Source organism: Meriones unguiculatus, chromosome 10 (genome assembly GCF_030254825.1).
Source record: "Meriones unguiculatus strain TT.TT164.6M chromosome 10, Bangor_MerUng_6.1, whole genome shotgun sequence".
Taxonomy (NCBI): Eukaryota; Metazoa; Chordata; class Mammalia; order Rodentia; family Muridae; genus Meriones; species Meriones unguiculatus.
The window spans coordinates 48,728,583-48,746,743 of NC_083358.1; the positions used below are offsets into that span (position 1 = coordinate 48,728,583).

Consider the following 18,161-nt stretch of genomic DNA (forward strand, 5'->3'; position numbering starts at 1 on the left):
TGATTGTGTAGTCTGCCTGGTGAGATGGTTCAGTGTGTAAAAGAACTGGCCACCCAACAATGTAAGACCGATGACCTGGAACCACAATAAAGGTGGAGAGAAGGACAGAAAGCTAATCTTTGCCCTCCACTTCCATACTTGGTAAGTGTACAATAACCCCAACATCATATACAGTAATAACAAAAAAAAAAACAAAAAAAACAAAAGTGTTTTCTATTTTCAGAAATAATACAACTTCCAGGTCAAGAAAACCATGATGACACTCTCTCTTAAAAATATATTAACACCCGAGTCAAAAAGGGCAGGCAGTAGAGCCCTCCTTAGACCCTACCAGGATCGACAACAGTGGTCCTAGACACCAGACAGCAGCTTTGTATGGACAGTTGTTCTGCCCAGTAGAATCCTAAGAAACCACTGAATGACAATCAGTATCAGCTCCTGAGTAATTCTAGAGGCATACTCGATAGTCTAACTGACCACAGGGAGTGAGGAATGTAATGTCCTGGTAGCAAGCATACACAAACGAAAAGTGCAAGTACCCCAAGTTGTTGTCATTTTGTTATGTCTGAAAGTGCACGATACAGTGAACAGTAAAACAGAATTATGAACTTAGAACATTCCATCAGAACTTAAAACTTTCTATTTTATTTCTAATAAACAACACCTGATGCTTGACTCACAGATTTTATTTACATTTGTCTACAGTATCATTTCCTTACGAAATGAACTAGCACAGCTCAATTAAACCAAATCAAATCATAATCATCTGAACTGTTTGTAAACTATTAGCTAAATTTATAATCTTGTATTTGCCTAGTACAGCCCAAGTTTTAAATACAGAAAGCACAAGAACAAACCAAGGCTAACAGGTCGGATCTAGAAGATCTGGGCAACTCAGAAAATCGACTTTCAAGAAGTCTGAGGCACAATTACAAGAGAGTAAGAGTTCGTGTGCAACCTACAGTAAATGCAGCAAGGAAAATAAGACAAAAAAAAAAAAAAAAAAAAAAAAAAAAACACAGGAAAGCTTGTAAAAATATTACCAAAATACTTCTACGTACAATATTTTGTTTTCATCTTTAGATCAGTTGAGGAGAAAAACACTAAAATAAAAACATTTTGTTTGATCTGTCTACTATACATCTTAGAATGCTTTATTTAAACTGCAGCAGACAAATACTAAAGAGGAGAATCAGGAAAAGTAATTCCCTAACAAGGAGCCCAGCACAACTGTCGGTCCCTTAGATACTTACCTTGCTTTGCTGCTGAAGAGACTGTTAAGAGAAACGTTTTAACTTTTAAACTAGAGAACAAAATGGATCTCAAGCGACCAGATTTTAATTTGAGAAATAAAACTCTGAAAGCATTTTAAGCCATATGTTTTTTTTTCCAGGTGAGGAGAAAAATGATTTTGCTTAAATCATGCAGATATAAAAATTCTTGTTACTTAGATATCTACAGTGTTGAAAAATGAGACATCTCAAGGCAAATGTTCACTTAAATTCATGTCTCTATCAGCCTGTCACTGAAAACAGGCTTCAAAAGCTTTCTTCAATTTGCTCATTAACTATGATTTATCCTTTTTTAAACCTTTATTAATTACGTACAACATTTGGTAACTAGATTTAAAGGATATGCACATTTCTTAAACTTCTATCTCAGAGGCATTTTGCAATAAGATGTGGATACTCCTTCCCATCTGCAATTGCTAAGATCCTCTTGCATTAAAAGTGGTGTACAGCTGATAGGAGAGACAATGATTCTAAGGCACCCTCAGCACAGAGAATTTAAAGTTCTCAGTTGTCAGCTTTGCAATGTAGGTAACTTCTGGTGAGAAATTACTGGCCCAGGTAAACAATATAACCAGGTTGACTACTACTCCCATACGAACATGAATTGGTTGTTACAACTAGTTTATTACCCTTGCCTATGTGTCTGAAGTTCAGGCAAGCCCAGGCAACCCCATCTCTGTCAATAGCACATTTAGGAATGAAAAGAATAAGGATTTAAATTAGGAAACAAAGTACTCTGTAGCTATGATGGTTTTAAACGAAGCAGATGTTTGTAAATAACAGAACATTCATCTGGGGAACAGTATGGCTTAAAATGCAATTTACTTTCAATTTCACAAAAAAACAGTTGTATTGTTTTGAAAATCAATAAAGGCATGCACCTCTACTAGCAGATGTAGCACTTCTGACCAAATGAGACATCAACTTCCTAAAAAATATGCTTCATGCACTGTACTCAATGTTCTGTAAAGATGTAAATTTTAATACATTATTTCTTTTTTGAACTTGAACGGGAACCAGAATGAGTTGATCCGGAAGACGACCTGTGGTGCCTGTAAGACATAAGAGAGCAGCACAATCTGTCAATAGCACTATGCTAAGCTACTGTTCCTAAGACTGCAAACACCAAAAAGAGCAGAGGAAACACTAGTTACCTTGATGCTCGAAGGAGTAATTAAAACCTAAAATAGCTTACATACACTTTTGAATGTGAGCCCAGAATTGGTGTGACTTTAACTCAAAACTCTACAATTGAAGAATAGACACTCATTTCAAATATAGCCACCTCTCAATTATTCAAGATAATGAAGGAAAAGCCTTGAAAAAAAAAGCCATACTACCATACTACACGTACAAGGTAGGTGTGTGATAAAATCCATGTCAGCTGTACTAGAGAGCACACCAGGTCTCTGTAACACAGCATGGCTTCTGAGTGCATGAGAAAGTACATTCAAAGCAATGACGTTCTGGAAGTCTAGCTCACGAAGGTGACTGTACAGTTAGCTAAAGTGCTAGAGTCATGCAGCCAATATGAGTAAGTCAGTATCAACCTGGGCAAAGTGGAGGTGTTCCGTAGGGGTTGGCCCTGGGCTCAGGGTTGTTTAGTACTTTCACCAATCACCTGGCTTATGGAATAAAGAACATGTGCATTAAGTTTAGATGACAGCAAACTAGGGGATTCTATGTGTCTAAGATAAAAATTTGCAGAAGTGGGTAAGAAGGCAACAGAACGAATCTCACTCAGTACAGAGTAATTTTCTTATAAACAATGCATGGAAAAAAGACTGGGTATAATCTTGAACTTCAGGTGTGAAGGACATCTAATTCTGTGAGAGTAGCAATGACATGATCCTACCCTCTGAACCCAGCCGTCACCAGTCTCTAACGATCATTCTTTTCTTTCACAAGCTGAGAGGATATGGAAAAGTTGCCAAGATTACAAACGAAGCCACAAATCATAATTAATACATTAAGAACCAAGAGACAATTAGTGAAACCAAGTAATCAAGTTTGTTGCAGAAAAGGCTGACACATGACTAGTGCACTCTAGACACAAGGACCCCGGGAGGGTCCTTTTCAAAAGGGAAAAATGGATCTGGACTGTAAGATAAAAAAGTACTGACTACAAGGTTAACCTCCATGTGAAGGGCATAAAGTCACTTGCTATGGTAACACTTGTGTACATACTTAAACAAGGACAGACCCCAGTGGCGTTGCAAGTTAATCCTGCTCAAGTATCCTATCATTTCTAATATTTAATTATTAAAAAACACATGTAAATTATTTCAACATACAGCTTTTGGGTTTCGATATTTAAAAACACAAAAATAACCGAGAGTTGGCTATAATAATATACATGGAAATAAAATTCAAACAATAAAATAACCAGAGAATAGTCTGTCCTGTAACTTTTTCTAAAGTTAATAAGCAAGCTAAACAAAGTAACCTGAATTCTGACGTTTAAAGATGAAAAGTACAATTTAAAGAACAAAGTAGAAAGAAATCTAGCCCTCGCCTAGAAAGTCCACCTATTATATACATAAGAACACCCATTCTTATTCTACAGAAACCCAAACCTTTCGGGTGACCGTGATCTCGTTCGTCTTTTTTTGCGAACAGCAGGTGAAGAAGGCCGAGAGCGACTCCTCTTCCTGTCTCTCTCGGGAGATGATGAAGAGCTCGAGTAAGATCTTTTTCTTGGGGAGGAAGAGCCCCTGTGGGACCTGGAGCTGGATCTTCATTGATTGAGAGACAAAGCAGACGCTTCATTAAGGGCAGAAGTGGAGTGTGCTCAGTTCCCAAAAGCAACAGGACTGTGACTACAAGGATCTTGTAAGAGGGAATACTTACTGCTTACTCAGCAGAAGGCTTCTGGTCAATCATGAACATGTTCTATCTATGCACAACAATTTTAATTTCATCTTTAAAACATTCTAAATATTTACCCCTTGGCAATTAAAAAGCAACTTACTAAATTACGACAGAATATTTTTATAATCGCTTATAGCTTTCCAATTTAAAGTTCATAAGTAGTGAAATCAAGAGGTAACTTCAATTCCGTGACTTTGCAGTCACAGAGAAACAGAAAATTTGCCTCTTCTGTTTGTGGGGCAGATCCATGTTACGGAAAGTTTGCTGAGGACAATGATGACAACTTCTTACAGGTAAGGTGCTACAGAGAACTGAAGGACACAGCCCAGTCAGACAGTAAACTGCAAAGCCTGGCAGCTTTAAAACTTGACTTGTGCTTAGATCTGTGCCTTGAAGTATGAAGTGGTCAAGTTCACATGTTTTAGGTGGAAGTAAATGTGCAATTTAAAATGAAAATTATATCTTCAGCTACAGATTTTGGTTGAAGGAATTTAGCTCAAACTTCCCAAAAAATTCACCTTTGGGCTTAGAACAAAATAAGAAAGCCCAAAAGGAGAATTCTTTGGAAAGTTGCAAGCAATTACAATGTTTGGGAAGGATATGAAGGCTGTTGTGTACACTCAGTACCACAGTTCCCGAAGGGAGCACACCGAGATTCAAGGGCTGGAAGTGAGCACCAGCGTGGTAGTAACACACTTAAGAAAGCACCTTTGCGCTGCTGTGCACTGGCTCAATGGGATCTGCCCTCAACTGCTAGAATGGGCTCAACTAAGTGAGCCTTTCTCCAGGAGAGCGGCTCGGAAACCACAGTGTGAGCCCACAGTGAGATTTTAGAGGCTTTCGTATTAATGCTGCACGCCTGTGGTAGACAACAATACAGTGACTAACAGAAAGGCAGCATATTCTGATAAAGTACAGAGTTTTCCAAGAAAGTAAAAAGCTAGCGTTTCAGTTGCATTTTTAACAATCATTCTCCTTTGATATTTGGCTAAACACAACCATGTTCACAGCATGGATTTTATTAAACCCTAGCTGAGCTAATATCCTACTTGACTTAGTTTTAGGAGGAATGTTTGTTACACAGATAACTTGTAATATTCTTTAAAGTCAATGAAATTGATTAAACACACACAGCACTCCATAGAAACTCTAGATAAAATCCACCAAGCTACTTCTGTAAACATTTGCTTGAAAACAAAATCTGCTTTGAAGATGTGTAACGGACTGTTTGGTCTTCCTTTCAGCAGTGACTTTTCACTTGCGTATCATATTTAAAATTAACAACTGAAATCATAGTATCAATATACTAGCTATCTGAAGCACAACTTGGCTTCACCTTCCTACATCACACATCTTAGCTATGGATACAAAGCTGCCCCTTTTATTCAACCATGGAAATGTCTTGGCATACTACACAATGGAAACATTTTGTGGTGAGTTTCAGCTGAGGCAAGTATATTAGTTTCCTAGTGCTAATGAAACTGACAAACAGAAGCAGAGTCATGAGGGAAAGCAGCGGTGCCTTCTGAAGCCTGTAAGTACTTTCCTCTCTGCTTTACAGAGAGGTGCTACCTCATTCACCTTGATTTCGAACCACGGGATCTGGAATGTTCTCTGGAGCCGGAGTGAGACCTTGACTGGGAGCTGGAAGAGCTTCTTGAGCGGGACCTGGAACAACACGGAAGCATTTTTTTCCCCTAGGACCACATTTGTAAACTTTGTGATATGAACACTGAAAGAAAGACATATATTAAGAGTGCACTTTTCACATAAAAAGGGCCTCTGCAAGATACACATTTTCTAAGCAAAAATACTCAAAGCTTCTTATTGTAATAAAAATTAAGTTAAAAATACTCAGTGACCATTTTCAAAGCCTGATTAAATTACCAATTGCCCCCAGATTGTAAGCTACAAGCACCACCAATTATTACACAATGTTACAGTTTACACTTAAATTCTCCATAGTGGCTTATTATTTTCATCTCCTGTTTCCAGTGTCTATTAGGCAGAAAGTCCTAACTGCTGCATCTTTTGATATTCACTCCTCACTTGCTTGTCTGAGACAATTAAAGATACAACAACCAGGGCTCTACATTAATCACATTGCTGATACACTGTGGAGCCAAGAGAAATAGAACACTCATACTCTGAAAACCACAAATGACATCTCTGATACAATCTTTACTTTGTTCTCACAGAGAGAGACACACACACACTTTTATCTCAGAACTAAGTTTTTTTTTTTTTTTTTTTTAGCGATGGAGGAGAGGACTAGGTATTGAGCCTAGGGTCCATACATGCTAGACAAGCTTCTATCACTGAGGTATATTCCCCAGCCCTCAAAATTACTCTAAAAGTACTCTAATTTTAGGCTTTATAGTTCTAATATAATAGCTGGCAATACATTTTATTCTTAAATACAATTGGTCATTAATTCTGAGCTGTATGAAGCACTATTTACTTTTGATCATGTTATCAAACACACGTTCACAACAACTGAATATCCTGGACTATTTAGATGCATAAGCATCCATGGCTGGATTTCTTCCTTTATTAAGAAGACTGATACCAAAATAAATTATCAAAAATTGTGCAAATATCATTAATGCCCAGAAAAATGTAAGAGCTAATCCTCTAAACAAATAAATAAGTCTTTACTTTACTCAACAACATCTGACCACACACTGCCTACTTAGATATACATCCTTACAGTGCTTTTATACGTAAGTCACTCTAGTCTAAGCTAAGAGGATGACACAGAACAAGCAACTTCTAAGGTGTAGAATTTCTGAAAATACAGGGCAGTATCTGTAGGATACAAAGACAAAGTCTAGCTAAGATAACTTGATTGAAATACTTGAAATAAAAAGCTTATTTAAGTAGTAAAATAAGGTTTATAAGTAAAAAGTTAGATACTGACATTTTGACTGGTGTTACCCTTCGCCTGTACCCGTTTACCTGGACCTGGACCTTGAACTTGAAGGGGAGGATGAACGTGATGAAGATCTTGAGTGAGATGACCGAGACTTTGAGCGACTCCGTCTATTGGTTTTCTTTTTGTTACTATCTTCTTCTTCACTGGCATCAAGATTATATTTTGAGAGATCAGCATCATCTTCATCCTCGTCCTATAAAATTTTAATCCTATTTAGACATTTATATATTAACAATACTCAACAAAAAGGATAGGAACATTATTCAGATGGATCTGTTACCAAATATTTAAAGGCAAGCTTATTTTCAATTTGGGAGTTCACCCACCAAAGTCATCTGACAGAACAGACTTGTGAACTGTGTGGACTGTCCACATAGGATCCTAGGAGCTATCCCACTGGTTCTCATAACATACACCAAACTAACAGCAGCAATTTAGAGCTCTGTCCAGACTCCTTGGTCCACTACGACCAGCCTTAGTTTAGAATACTGTTTTCTCTGTATTACAGTAACGTTTGCATGCTTCTGTGCAATTAACGCCCTAGTGTGCTGACATAAGCTTGAGGGTTAAAAACATGTAACAAAGAGGTAAATACACCACTTGTTTCTTAAAACATTCACTTTCCAGGCCCAGAGAGCATCTCCACTGAGTGAAAGCTGTCCTCCTCATTCCTAATCCCTGGTGAGACAGTAGTATATGGCCTCCCTTCTCCTTACCTGGTGGAGACGTATGGCCACCAATGCTTCAGTTGTCAAAAGCACCTTGTGCTTCAGAATAGTGCCAGTAAGAAAAAGAGGAGCAAGAATAGGAGACGTTACCTCATCCAGCTTATATTTAGACAGATCTTCATCCTCATCCTCTTCTTCTCCCTCTGATTCTTTATCTTCAACTTCCTTTAATATAGACGCAGGACCAACTGCCTTTCCCCTGTATTTTTTCTTTTTACGTCCAAACTAGAAAAAACAAAAAAACAAAAAACAAACATTCAATATTTCCTTAGGCTGAAAACACGAGGTTATTTTATCTTCAAAACCTATTCGGATCCATGTAGAAAGGTAGCATGGAAATCTTTGCCTGTATTCCCTGCACTTACAAGTGGAGATGGAGGATCCCCCATTGGTCAGCCAGTCCAGCCAATGGTTGAATTATAGCTTCAACAAGACCCCATCTCCTAAAATAAGACACCCACTATCAACTATAGCCTCTAGAGACACACAAAGGCATACACACTCCCTCTACTATAAGCATGCACACACATTCATAGTTGTTTTGACTCTAGGTATTTATTAAATTTCTCCAACTTAAAATTTAGTCTGCCCACATCCACTGAGAGCTTACCTCATCATATTCCCCATCAGATTCTTCTCTTTCTATATATTCAACATTTTCTCTTTCATTAAAACCACCTCCATATCCTTTAAAGAGAGGGCATAAATTGCTGTAACAACTCAAGTAACCAAATTATTATGCTCACTTTTCTCAGCTAACAGAAAATGAAAGTCTAATCAATGATGGTTATTTATTACTAGTTTTTTACGAGTTAAAAATCATGATAGAGAATAAGTCAGATCTATTTTAGTTGCACGGTTATAGCAGTACTTACAGTACTCTTTATAACTCAAAACTTTTCCATAAGTCATTTATGAAATATATATGCAAAACATGTTTATCTTCCGCTATGACAAAGTTTTAAAAGGAATTTCCTCTCCATTATAATTCTTCAAAATCTGGGCTTATTAGAACCATAGGTTAAACTTATATTTTATATCAGATAACACAGAATTGAAGGTAGAGTTGAAATGAACAAAGAGCCAGGAAGCAGGAAACCAAGGGGCACATCCTGATATGGGCAGCATTAATGACAGACACACTCTTCAAAAAGTGAGGTCTTAGGAGAAAATCACAAATTCAGTTAGGATATAATGAATCCCACAATTACATGACATTGTAAGATAAGGAGCTCTATAGGTAGTTCAAAGAAATCTGATCTGGAGATACAAGTTTGGGTAATACAGTATATCTACTGATACTTTAAAACTTTGGTTTTAGAAGAAATTATACAGAAAACAAAAAAAAAAAAAAAAAAAAAGGAGAGAGGGACCGAGAAATGTCCTTGAAGAATCCGAATACTTAGTGGAGATGAAGTCCAGACTAACCCAGGGAGAAACACAGAGCACTGAGGGAGGAGGAGGTGACAGGGCGGCACTTGCAGAAAGCGAAGGTGTAGTTGGGAGTCAGAGCTGCAATCCAAGGGATGAAAAAGAACATCCAGGATGGTAGGTTATAAGGCTCTCACACATCAAGAATTAAAAAAAAAAAAGCAGGTAGACAGGAGGGAGGGGAAGGAAGCCTGATAGGACTTGATCTAAAAGGTCTCCCTACCTCTAGGTCTCTGATCTCCAGAAATCAAACAGGGACAGTGCTGTGCACTCAGGGAAAAAAGGCAAACAAGAAAAGCAGCTTTACCAACTCAAGAGCCTCACATGCATGTTGAGTATGTGCACTGTCTGTTACATAATCACATTTCAACAAGATAATGATTTGGTTAATTGCTGGCAATGGTAAAACTATATTCTGCCATAGGCTCACCATCGACAGAAATCATAGTGATTACTTAAGTCAACAATTACCAAATACCATCCACACAATTACTAGGCTTTGGGACCCACTCCCAAGGAAGCCCAAGAGCTGATACAGTATGAAGAGTTTACAGACAATATGATACTCTCATGAGAAGCACGGCATACTTGAATCACAGGACATGGAACAATCAAGCTGGTATCTGGAAGCTTTATCCTTCCTGCCTAATTTCATAGTGCTAGAAGGTTCTAGGCATAATACCAAGGGAAGAAAAGTAATCAAAGTCTTGACTAAGCTGCAAACCCTGCTGGTAATAAGGAGAGGCCTTTCCAGATATGCCCAAAGCTGTTATGGAAATAACTAACCATGTTTTGATTGGACTTACAGCTCTCTCCAGAAGACAGACTCAAACATGGGATTAACATGGGGAAAAAATTCATGGCTGAATAAGTCACAGGTTCTGGGGGGAGCCCAATACAATGGGCCCGGTAAATAGACACAGGTAAGGAACACACACTGCCTGTGTTCTTTTTGTTTGTTTGTTTCTCGACACAGAGTTTCTCTGTGTAGCCTTGGCTGTCCTGGACTCTCACTGTAGTCTAGGCTGGCCTCCTCTACCTCCCAGAGTGCTGGGATTACAGTCGTTTGCCACTAGGCCTGGCACTGATCGTGATCTTACCTTTATACCCATCTCTTAACCATCACTAGAGAAGCCTCTTTTGTAACAGATTAATACAAAAGTTGACAGTCAATGTGCAAGAATGTGTGAAGTGCTCAGCTCTAAGTGAGAGGCACATCTATACCACAACCTTTACTAAGACTCAGTGACCATCAAAAGAGGATTGAAAGACTGTTAGAGACATCAGGAGTGGAATACACTGTGGTAAAATGGTTATTTGCTGTACTGTACAGATAGCATGGGAACTCACAATGGCTGTGGACTGTGTGCACAATACTCTCAAAAGATCAAGCTGCCAAAGTCCCAGCATGGGTGGGGGGCCAGCAGCAACTCATGAAGTCCCATCCAAGCTGAGATGTTCTTCCTGTAAGCTGCATGCCCAGGGATGCTACCCATGATCCAGTACACAGATGATCCCATACACATACAGCCACCACTAACTGTACTCGGTAGTTTAAAGAGGTTGAAAGGGAACATGAGAGGAGCTGTAGGTAAGGGAACGTCTGTCCTGTGAATTTGATCAACACACACATTCACATATACAGTTCTTGAACAGTAAAAAGAAAATGCAAATGAAACAACAACAAAAGAATTACAGTTTTATGTTTTGTAGTTTTAGTTTCTCTGATAATTCTAAAATGTGGCTAACGTTAAGAAGTATTTTTTAAGCTTAACAGGATGCCTTTAAAAGTACCCTTTACCTTTTTGGCACACTAGGTATATGCTATCGTTACCAACTACCATCCATCAGCAGAGGGAGGCAGAAAGGATTTATGAAAAGTATCCTCGAAACCCAAATGCTAGTGTTGAGACTAAACCCTATTTGGTAAACTAAAATTATGAAACAATTTTTTTTTTTTTTGAGTGCTAAGGGGAAAAAGAAAACAGTAAATAACATAATGTGTGCTAGTATACACTTGTAATACTAGCACACAGGAGAATGAGGCAGAAGCTGAGGGGTAAAAGCCATCCATGGTTTATACCAGTATGAGGCCACAGCAAGGGCTTACATAAACAGAACATACAACAAAAACAAACTAAAGGAGAAGATACACATTCTCTTATTTTTTTCCCTGTCCTTTCCTGAGAAGGTAGTATAATAACTGAGTCTTTAGAATATCACTCTATCTTACCTGTTCTTTCTTCTAATTTAGCATACTTTGGAGTATTACACATGTTACATTCTGATCTTCTGGCCCAATTCACATTACTGCAACTACAATTGTAAAAAACAACAAATCAGAAGGTCCCCAAACATTGAAAAAATGTTACTCAAAAATTTGCAATGAAAAATTAGTACAAAGCAATGTTCATTAAGTAATCATGTTAAAAAAACAAAAACAAAAAAAAAACAAGCGAACAAAACATTGTTCTAAAGAACGTAATTCCCAGAACAGACACACCTATGCAGGCGGAGAACAAAATCTACTCAATGTAAATAATACTTTGGGAAGTGACATAACTAGAAGTTCTGCTCCTCAGGGGGAAAACACAGCATTTTAATTAAAAGTTCCACTACCTGTCATCTCTGAATCTGCCTTAGAGAGTAAGGTCTCACCTCCAAACATGCTTGCTGTTTAGTGCCCTTTAAGAAATCCTTTTCAGTACACTACATCCTGTAACATATTTGTTTCAGATGGGTTTTCTGTACAGATTCAAGGTCTATCTATAGGACCAGGACTTTACCTAAGACGACGACTTTCTGATACAGTGCTCATTCATATACATAGAATTTTTTTACATAACACAAAATGTGGAGATTGGGAAAATCATCACAAAATGAAATATAAACTTAAAAGGCAATAATATTAAGAAATCTAACGTGAAACACTTTTTTTTATGGAACACAACTTAGGGTTTCAAAGTTACTTTCTTATTATAAGAGACAAAACAAAACAATCCCACAGCAAAACTACGCAATTTTTAGTAACAAGAAGTAGACTGCAGGGCCTTCAATGTCCCCATCTCTTGGTTATCAGCTCATAAACACCACAGCAACAACTGGTAATGATAAAACTTACAATTTCCATTTCACTATACTTAGACTAAGGCCAATAAAGGTTCGGCTTAAAAGGGCGTAACATCTTGTCACGTTAGAAAGAGTTCACCATCTTGCTGAGTGGTGATGGAAACATTTTTTTTGCAGTAACACACAGCAATCTGAAGCACATACGTTTTGCATTGCCAGTCATTCGCACTAAATAAGCCCCGGCTCTTCTCTGCCAGCGTCTTTCCTATTTCTGTTCCCCCAGCTTTCATCATCTTGGCCTCAGTGGTCTTCTCTGAAAACAGACAAATTGTGCAACTTAAATCCTGGGAAGAAATGGTCTGCATACACAGCAGGAAAGAATCACCCATGAGCACTCACCCCGGCCACATCTGTTACAGCTGGTTCTCCTAGCGAAGTTTACATTTCCACACCTGAAAACAAAATGAGAAGCACTTAAAGTAGTGTTCTAGATATCTCTAAAATGTTTACATTTTACACTGTCTTCACTTCACTCTGGAACACAGAACAGGCTTACCTCATCATGTTAACACCAGTTATCAGCAGGGAGAAACAAGAGCCAGGTAAAAATCTAAACCTTGTTCTTACGCTATGGTAACCATTTCAGTAGCCGAACCTTGCTATCTTCAGATTAGCATGTATCACTAGTTACAATAAATTCCCTTGTTCCAAAGTGTCACCAGATTTCCAACAATTAGACAAGATACCAGAGATTAAAACAAACAAACAACCCACCAAATTAATTTTCAGTACAAGTAATAAATTTGAGTTTTAGAAGAAGCTCAAAAATTAAAGCTGGTTGGTGGTGGCACACACCTTTAATTCCAGCATGGGGAGGCAGAGGCAGGCGGATTTCTGTGAATTCCTGGACAACCAAGGCTACACATGGAAGCTCTGTCTAGAAAGACAAAACAAAACAAACAAACAACCCCAAACAAAACCAAAAAAAAAAAAAAAAAAACAACAACTCATCTCCTCCCAAATCAACGGATAGATCCACCAGGTAAGAACAAGTACTGAAGGACTCCAAAGAACTGATGAAATGCTCTTTTAGAGGAAGGAAGTGGGGTGGTAACAATGCTTAAATAAAAAACGAAAAAAAAACGCCACCACCGATTAAAAAAATTGGCTGAGATAAAGAACTGAAAGGCTGTGTAACGACTCCATACAACTTGCTTTTCGTGTATATATGTACATATATACACGATCCAAGCAACTCTGAAAATATATTCCGAAGAACGGTCTCCTTGACTTATATATTCAGTAGAAATAACATTGTTTCTGCCGAGTTTAGGTGTTCAGGACCAGGAAAGAAGATTCCTTCCAAAATATCTGGGTGTTTTTAGTAAGAACACACAGCACATTTTCTACCGGCGTCTTAATCTCTGGCCAGTTCCAAAGTGTCACAGTTCCCTGCAGTGACAGCCCAAGAGGACCTCGCTAGTGCTCCGCTGACTTAGTGTGCTGGAGTCTGGTAACACCGACCGACCCAGGTGGTTACCAACCGAGTGAATAGGAGCGGCATCATTTTCTTGCTCTCCACACGCCGTGCCATTTCGGTGTTAACTGTAAGCAAACAATTAGTTCCTAGCAAAGACATTCCAAGTTGGGCGCTCTGCGGGAAACAACTGGCAACCGACCCAGGCTTCCTCCAGCCAGCTTTGGCTCTGGCTCTCTAGGAATGCGAGCTAGTGCATCACGGTTTCTTTTCTTCTAAACAGGGACACCCATTCAGTGCGATCTCTGTGGCCACCAGCCGAGCACACCTGCTTCCCCGCCACGTCCGCGCCCGGGCTTCCTGCCTCCCGGCAGCAGGGTGCGAAAAGCCAAGTCACTGGGGAGGGTCAGCAGGCCTGGAAGGCCCGGGGCCGTGGGGAGGGGACGCAGGGCCCAGCGAGCGGCCGCCACAGCGCTCCGAGCCGGGCCACCGAGCCGAGCGCCAAGCTCCGCGCGGGATCACGTGCAGGCCGCCCGCGACCGCTCAAGGCCGGCGGCGACCGCCCCGCCGTCCCCACCAAGGCCGCGGCCCCGTCGCCGCCCTCCCGAGGGCCGCCCCGCGCCCCCGGGCCCCCGCCGCCCCGCTGCGCTCACTTCTTGTCAGGGCAGATCCAGTCCCCGTCACTGACTCGGAAATTCTTGGTCGACATCTTGGACGCCAGCAGCACGGCCGCCCGCAGCGACGTCCCCCACCGGAGCCGCGGGGCCTCGCGCCGGGCTGTCCGCGAGCCGCCGGACCCGCCCTCCGCTGGGGGTAGGGTGTGGGGGGGTCTCAGGCCTTCCGACCGCGAGCCTGGAGCCGCCGTGCGGAGACGACGTCCGAGAACCGGTCGCCCGACCTGAGGGTCTGCCCCGATGCGGCCTTACCGCGTTTCCGAGCAGGCGCCGTGCGGACACCCCGGCCCGGCGGCCATCATGGCGCCGCAGGCGCTGCAGAGCCCCCCCTCCCCGCGGACTGAAGGACCCCAGAGACCGGAACTTCCGTTTCCGGGGCGGGGCAAGAGGCACGGAGGCGGAAGTGACTCGGCAGGACTTGGAAGTATGGGCTTGCGAGGTGGCTAGGGTTCACTGGGGCGAGTGAAAAGGTGGGCGGTTCTAGTCTTTGGAGATTTTATTTTGATTGTTTTCGACAGAGTCTGAGGCTTAGCCCAGGTTGTCCCGGATTTGACTGTTTCGTCCAGACCGACTTCGAACCTCTGTCAGGTTTCAGTAGGTTACACGAAAACACCAGACATTTCCCTGTGAGAAAACAGGGTCTCACATTTGGCTCCATTTGGCTTAGAAATCCTTGTGTAGCCACGCTGCTTCATATTTGGATGGAAAGGTCATAATAATGAAAGAAGACGATTCTCCTTTTTGGAATGTTGTTTAAAAACAACAGTAGCTTTAAAAATGTATGTGTAAGAGTTAAGCCGTGTACTCCAGGGAACATCCAAAGGTTTTAAAAATAGGACATTGTCAGTATTGATACAATTACTGGTGTCTTATGATTCCAGTTCACTGCCTTTCCAAAGATTTAATGCTGATACTTTGAGTTTATAAGATTTAGCTCATGTACTGTATGCTAGAAATAGGGATAATTTGTTATTACAGAGGAGTTGTTTTCAGTTCAGCTTCGTTTCTGAGTTTGCAGGTAATTCCATGTCGCTCACCTTTATATCAGTTACACAGATGGTTAATAATTCCTGTGACAGTTGAACATTAAATCCTGCACTTTGTCACAACACCCATGCAAACATTCTTAGAGTTAATCCTCATATGCTGAGTTTTGCCATTGTGATCAATATGTAAGTGAACATTCTTGCACACAGGTTCTTGCATATACATGAGAAAGGTTTTCTAGCATATGACATATCCAGTAGAAAAACTGTTAAGCTATATTTTGGCTTTAATATCTAACACTTTAAAAATTATAACATCTTGGTCATCTCATTTGGAAGCTCTTGTTTGTATTTTACTTTGAGATAGTTGTCCATGCCTTCCCAGTTATTTTGTATCCTATAATCGTTAATTTTTCCCTGGATTTTTATCTTGGATAATGTGCAATTTTTATTTTCTTTTAGCAAGGAATCCTTGGGTTGGCATCACAGGCTCAGTCTTGCGTGTGAGTACTGGTTCTATATCAGTTAGCTCCTGACTATTTGCTGTGCTTTAAAGTAAATTGTATATGGGTGTTTTATCTACATGTACCTTTGTGCACCACATGCATACTGGGTGCCCTTAGAGGCCAGGAGAAGGTGTGGATCCCCTGGAACTGGAGTCACAGATAGTTGTGAGCCACTGTGTGGGTGCTGGGAATTGTTCCAAGAACCTCCAGAATAGCAGTCACTGAGTGCTTCTAACCACTAGAGCCCACTCTCCAGCCCCAGCTGTGCTGCCTTGAGTCTGTCCTATAGATTAAACGCTTGGATTGTTTTGGTACCTTAGCAGTACTTTTAATTATAGTTCATTACATGAATTATTTCCATTCTGCTTTGATTTGTTTTGTACATACTGAGTTGATAAGTAAGCGCAGAACTTGTGTGGGTTCATACTAGATTTGGAGGACATGTGTCTCCATCCATTTTTTTTTTTTTCAGATTCTTCTCACATACTCTACTATCTTGCAGTGTTCCTTTTCTTGGTTCTTTTTTGAGAAATATGAAGTTTCCCTTGGAGCTTTAGCAGCTTGTCATAGCTATAGGATTTGACTAGGGCCCTAACATAAGGTGAAGTGGTGAGGGAAAAGAGACTTCCTTTCCTTGTCATTATATGGAAGTACAGTTTCTCCAATATTCTCATTCTGGTTGGGAGGGAGCAGTGATAAGTATTTTCTCACAAACTGATAGCTCACAGATGTGCTTTTCCTCAATTCTTATGGCTAGAAACCTTTTTAAAAATTAATTGAATTATTACTAATTGTGATGTTACTATAGATTTACCACTGCCCTTCCAGCTACAAGAGATAATAGCAAAACAAAATGAAACAACCATCAACAAACCTACACCACTAAGCTTTGACTCTCTGCTGCAGTTTGCCTATAGATAAGGGTGTGTTTTATCCAAGTTTTCCTTGTGGTCAATATGAAAGAGAAGCAGTAATGAACCTGCTGCCATCCTCTGTTGCTGCAAGTTAGGGAAGTGCAAATTAACACCAAAATGGGATGTTACTGCCTGTTCATCAGAGTGAACAAAGAGAAGCTCAGACAACCCCACTGTTAGAGGATGGCTGGAGTCCACATCAGTTGCAGGCAGTATGTCCTCAGCTTCACATGGTTTGACTTACATGGTGCAACTACGATACCCAGGAGACTTCACAGTTTGTATTGTGAACTTTTCTAAGTCAAGTGATGTCTGGTTTATGTGAGATTCTGGATAGTAACTGAGCTATCATGAAGGTGAAGGACTTATACTCTACAGAGTCAGAAAGCTATTATGCTCAGTCAGTTCAGTATATTTTTTGATTGATAATTTTGTCCTGTCTCCTGGGTATACTTAACCTATCATGGTGAAATATTCAGAATGAATTATCCATGCAAGTTACTTTTATATATGAAGCTATATTTATAGATTGATAAGTTATCATGCAGACAAGAAGATCTTGGTCTCTAAGAGGTTAATGAGGTATTGCCAGCATATTTGAGTTTTTAAACTTACATATTAAAAAAATCTGTCTTGTAACTCTACAAGGAGAACAATAGAGTGAAAATACCTGGGCCCAGCGGGTCCTGCAGAGACTGATACTCCAACTAAGGACCATGCATGGAGAGGACCTAGACCCCCTGTTCAAAGGAAGCCCATTGGCTGCTCAGTTTCCAAGTGGGTGCCCTAGTAAGGGGTATAGGGCCTGTCTCTGACATGAACTCAGTGGCTGGCTCTTTGATCACCTCCCCCTGGGGGGTGCAGCCTTACCAGGCCACACAGGAAGGTCCTCCCCTATTAGGAGACTAGGCAAAGGGCATCTGGGGAGAAGAGGGAGAGTGGGTGGGACAGGGAGGAGACAAGGGAAGGGGCTACAGCAGGGGTACAAAGTAAATAAATTGTAATAAATAAATATATAAATAAAAATAGGTTAAAAATCAGAATATCAAAGATTAAAAAAAATTTGTGTTTAGCCACTCTGTTAGAGCTCTCTGTACTTGCAAAGAACTAACATTAAAATATATACTTTAAACTCTCCCACTAAAGCCAAACCAAAACAGACAAAAGAGGAGAGTGGGACGTATACTATGAAGAGAGGCCTCATGGAATGCTGGGCAGGAGTGCACTCAGGTCTGGAAAGGGGCTAAAAGAAGCTTCTGTGCTTCAGTAATACACTGT

General features: G+C 40.3%; 1 protein-coding gene across 1 annotated transcript; it reads right to left on the reverse strand.

Annotated features, from left to right (window-relative positions):
- Positions 1-671: 671 nt before the first annotated feature.
- Positions 672-14,713, reverse strand: Zranb2 (zinc finger RANBP2-type containing 2). The gene is given in 11 exon segments (XM_021660598.2): positions 672-2,344; positions 3,869-4,010; positions 4,012-4,027; positions 5,745-5,831; positions 7,122-7,291; positions 7,917-8,051; positions 8,437-8,513; positions 11,491-11,573; positions 12,531-12,639; positions 12,726-12,778; positions 14,457-14,713. Coding segments are annotated over 11 exon segments (1,038 nt in total). The 5' UTR covers positions 14,513-14,713; the 3' UTR covers positions 672-2,234.
- Between the last annotated feature and the right edge of the window lie 3,448 nt (positions 14,714-18,161).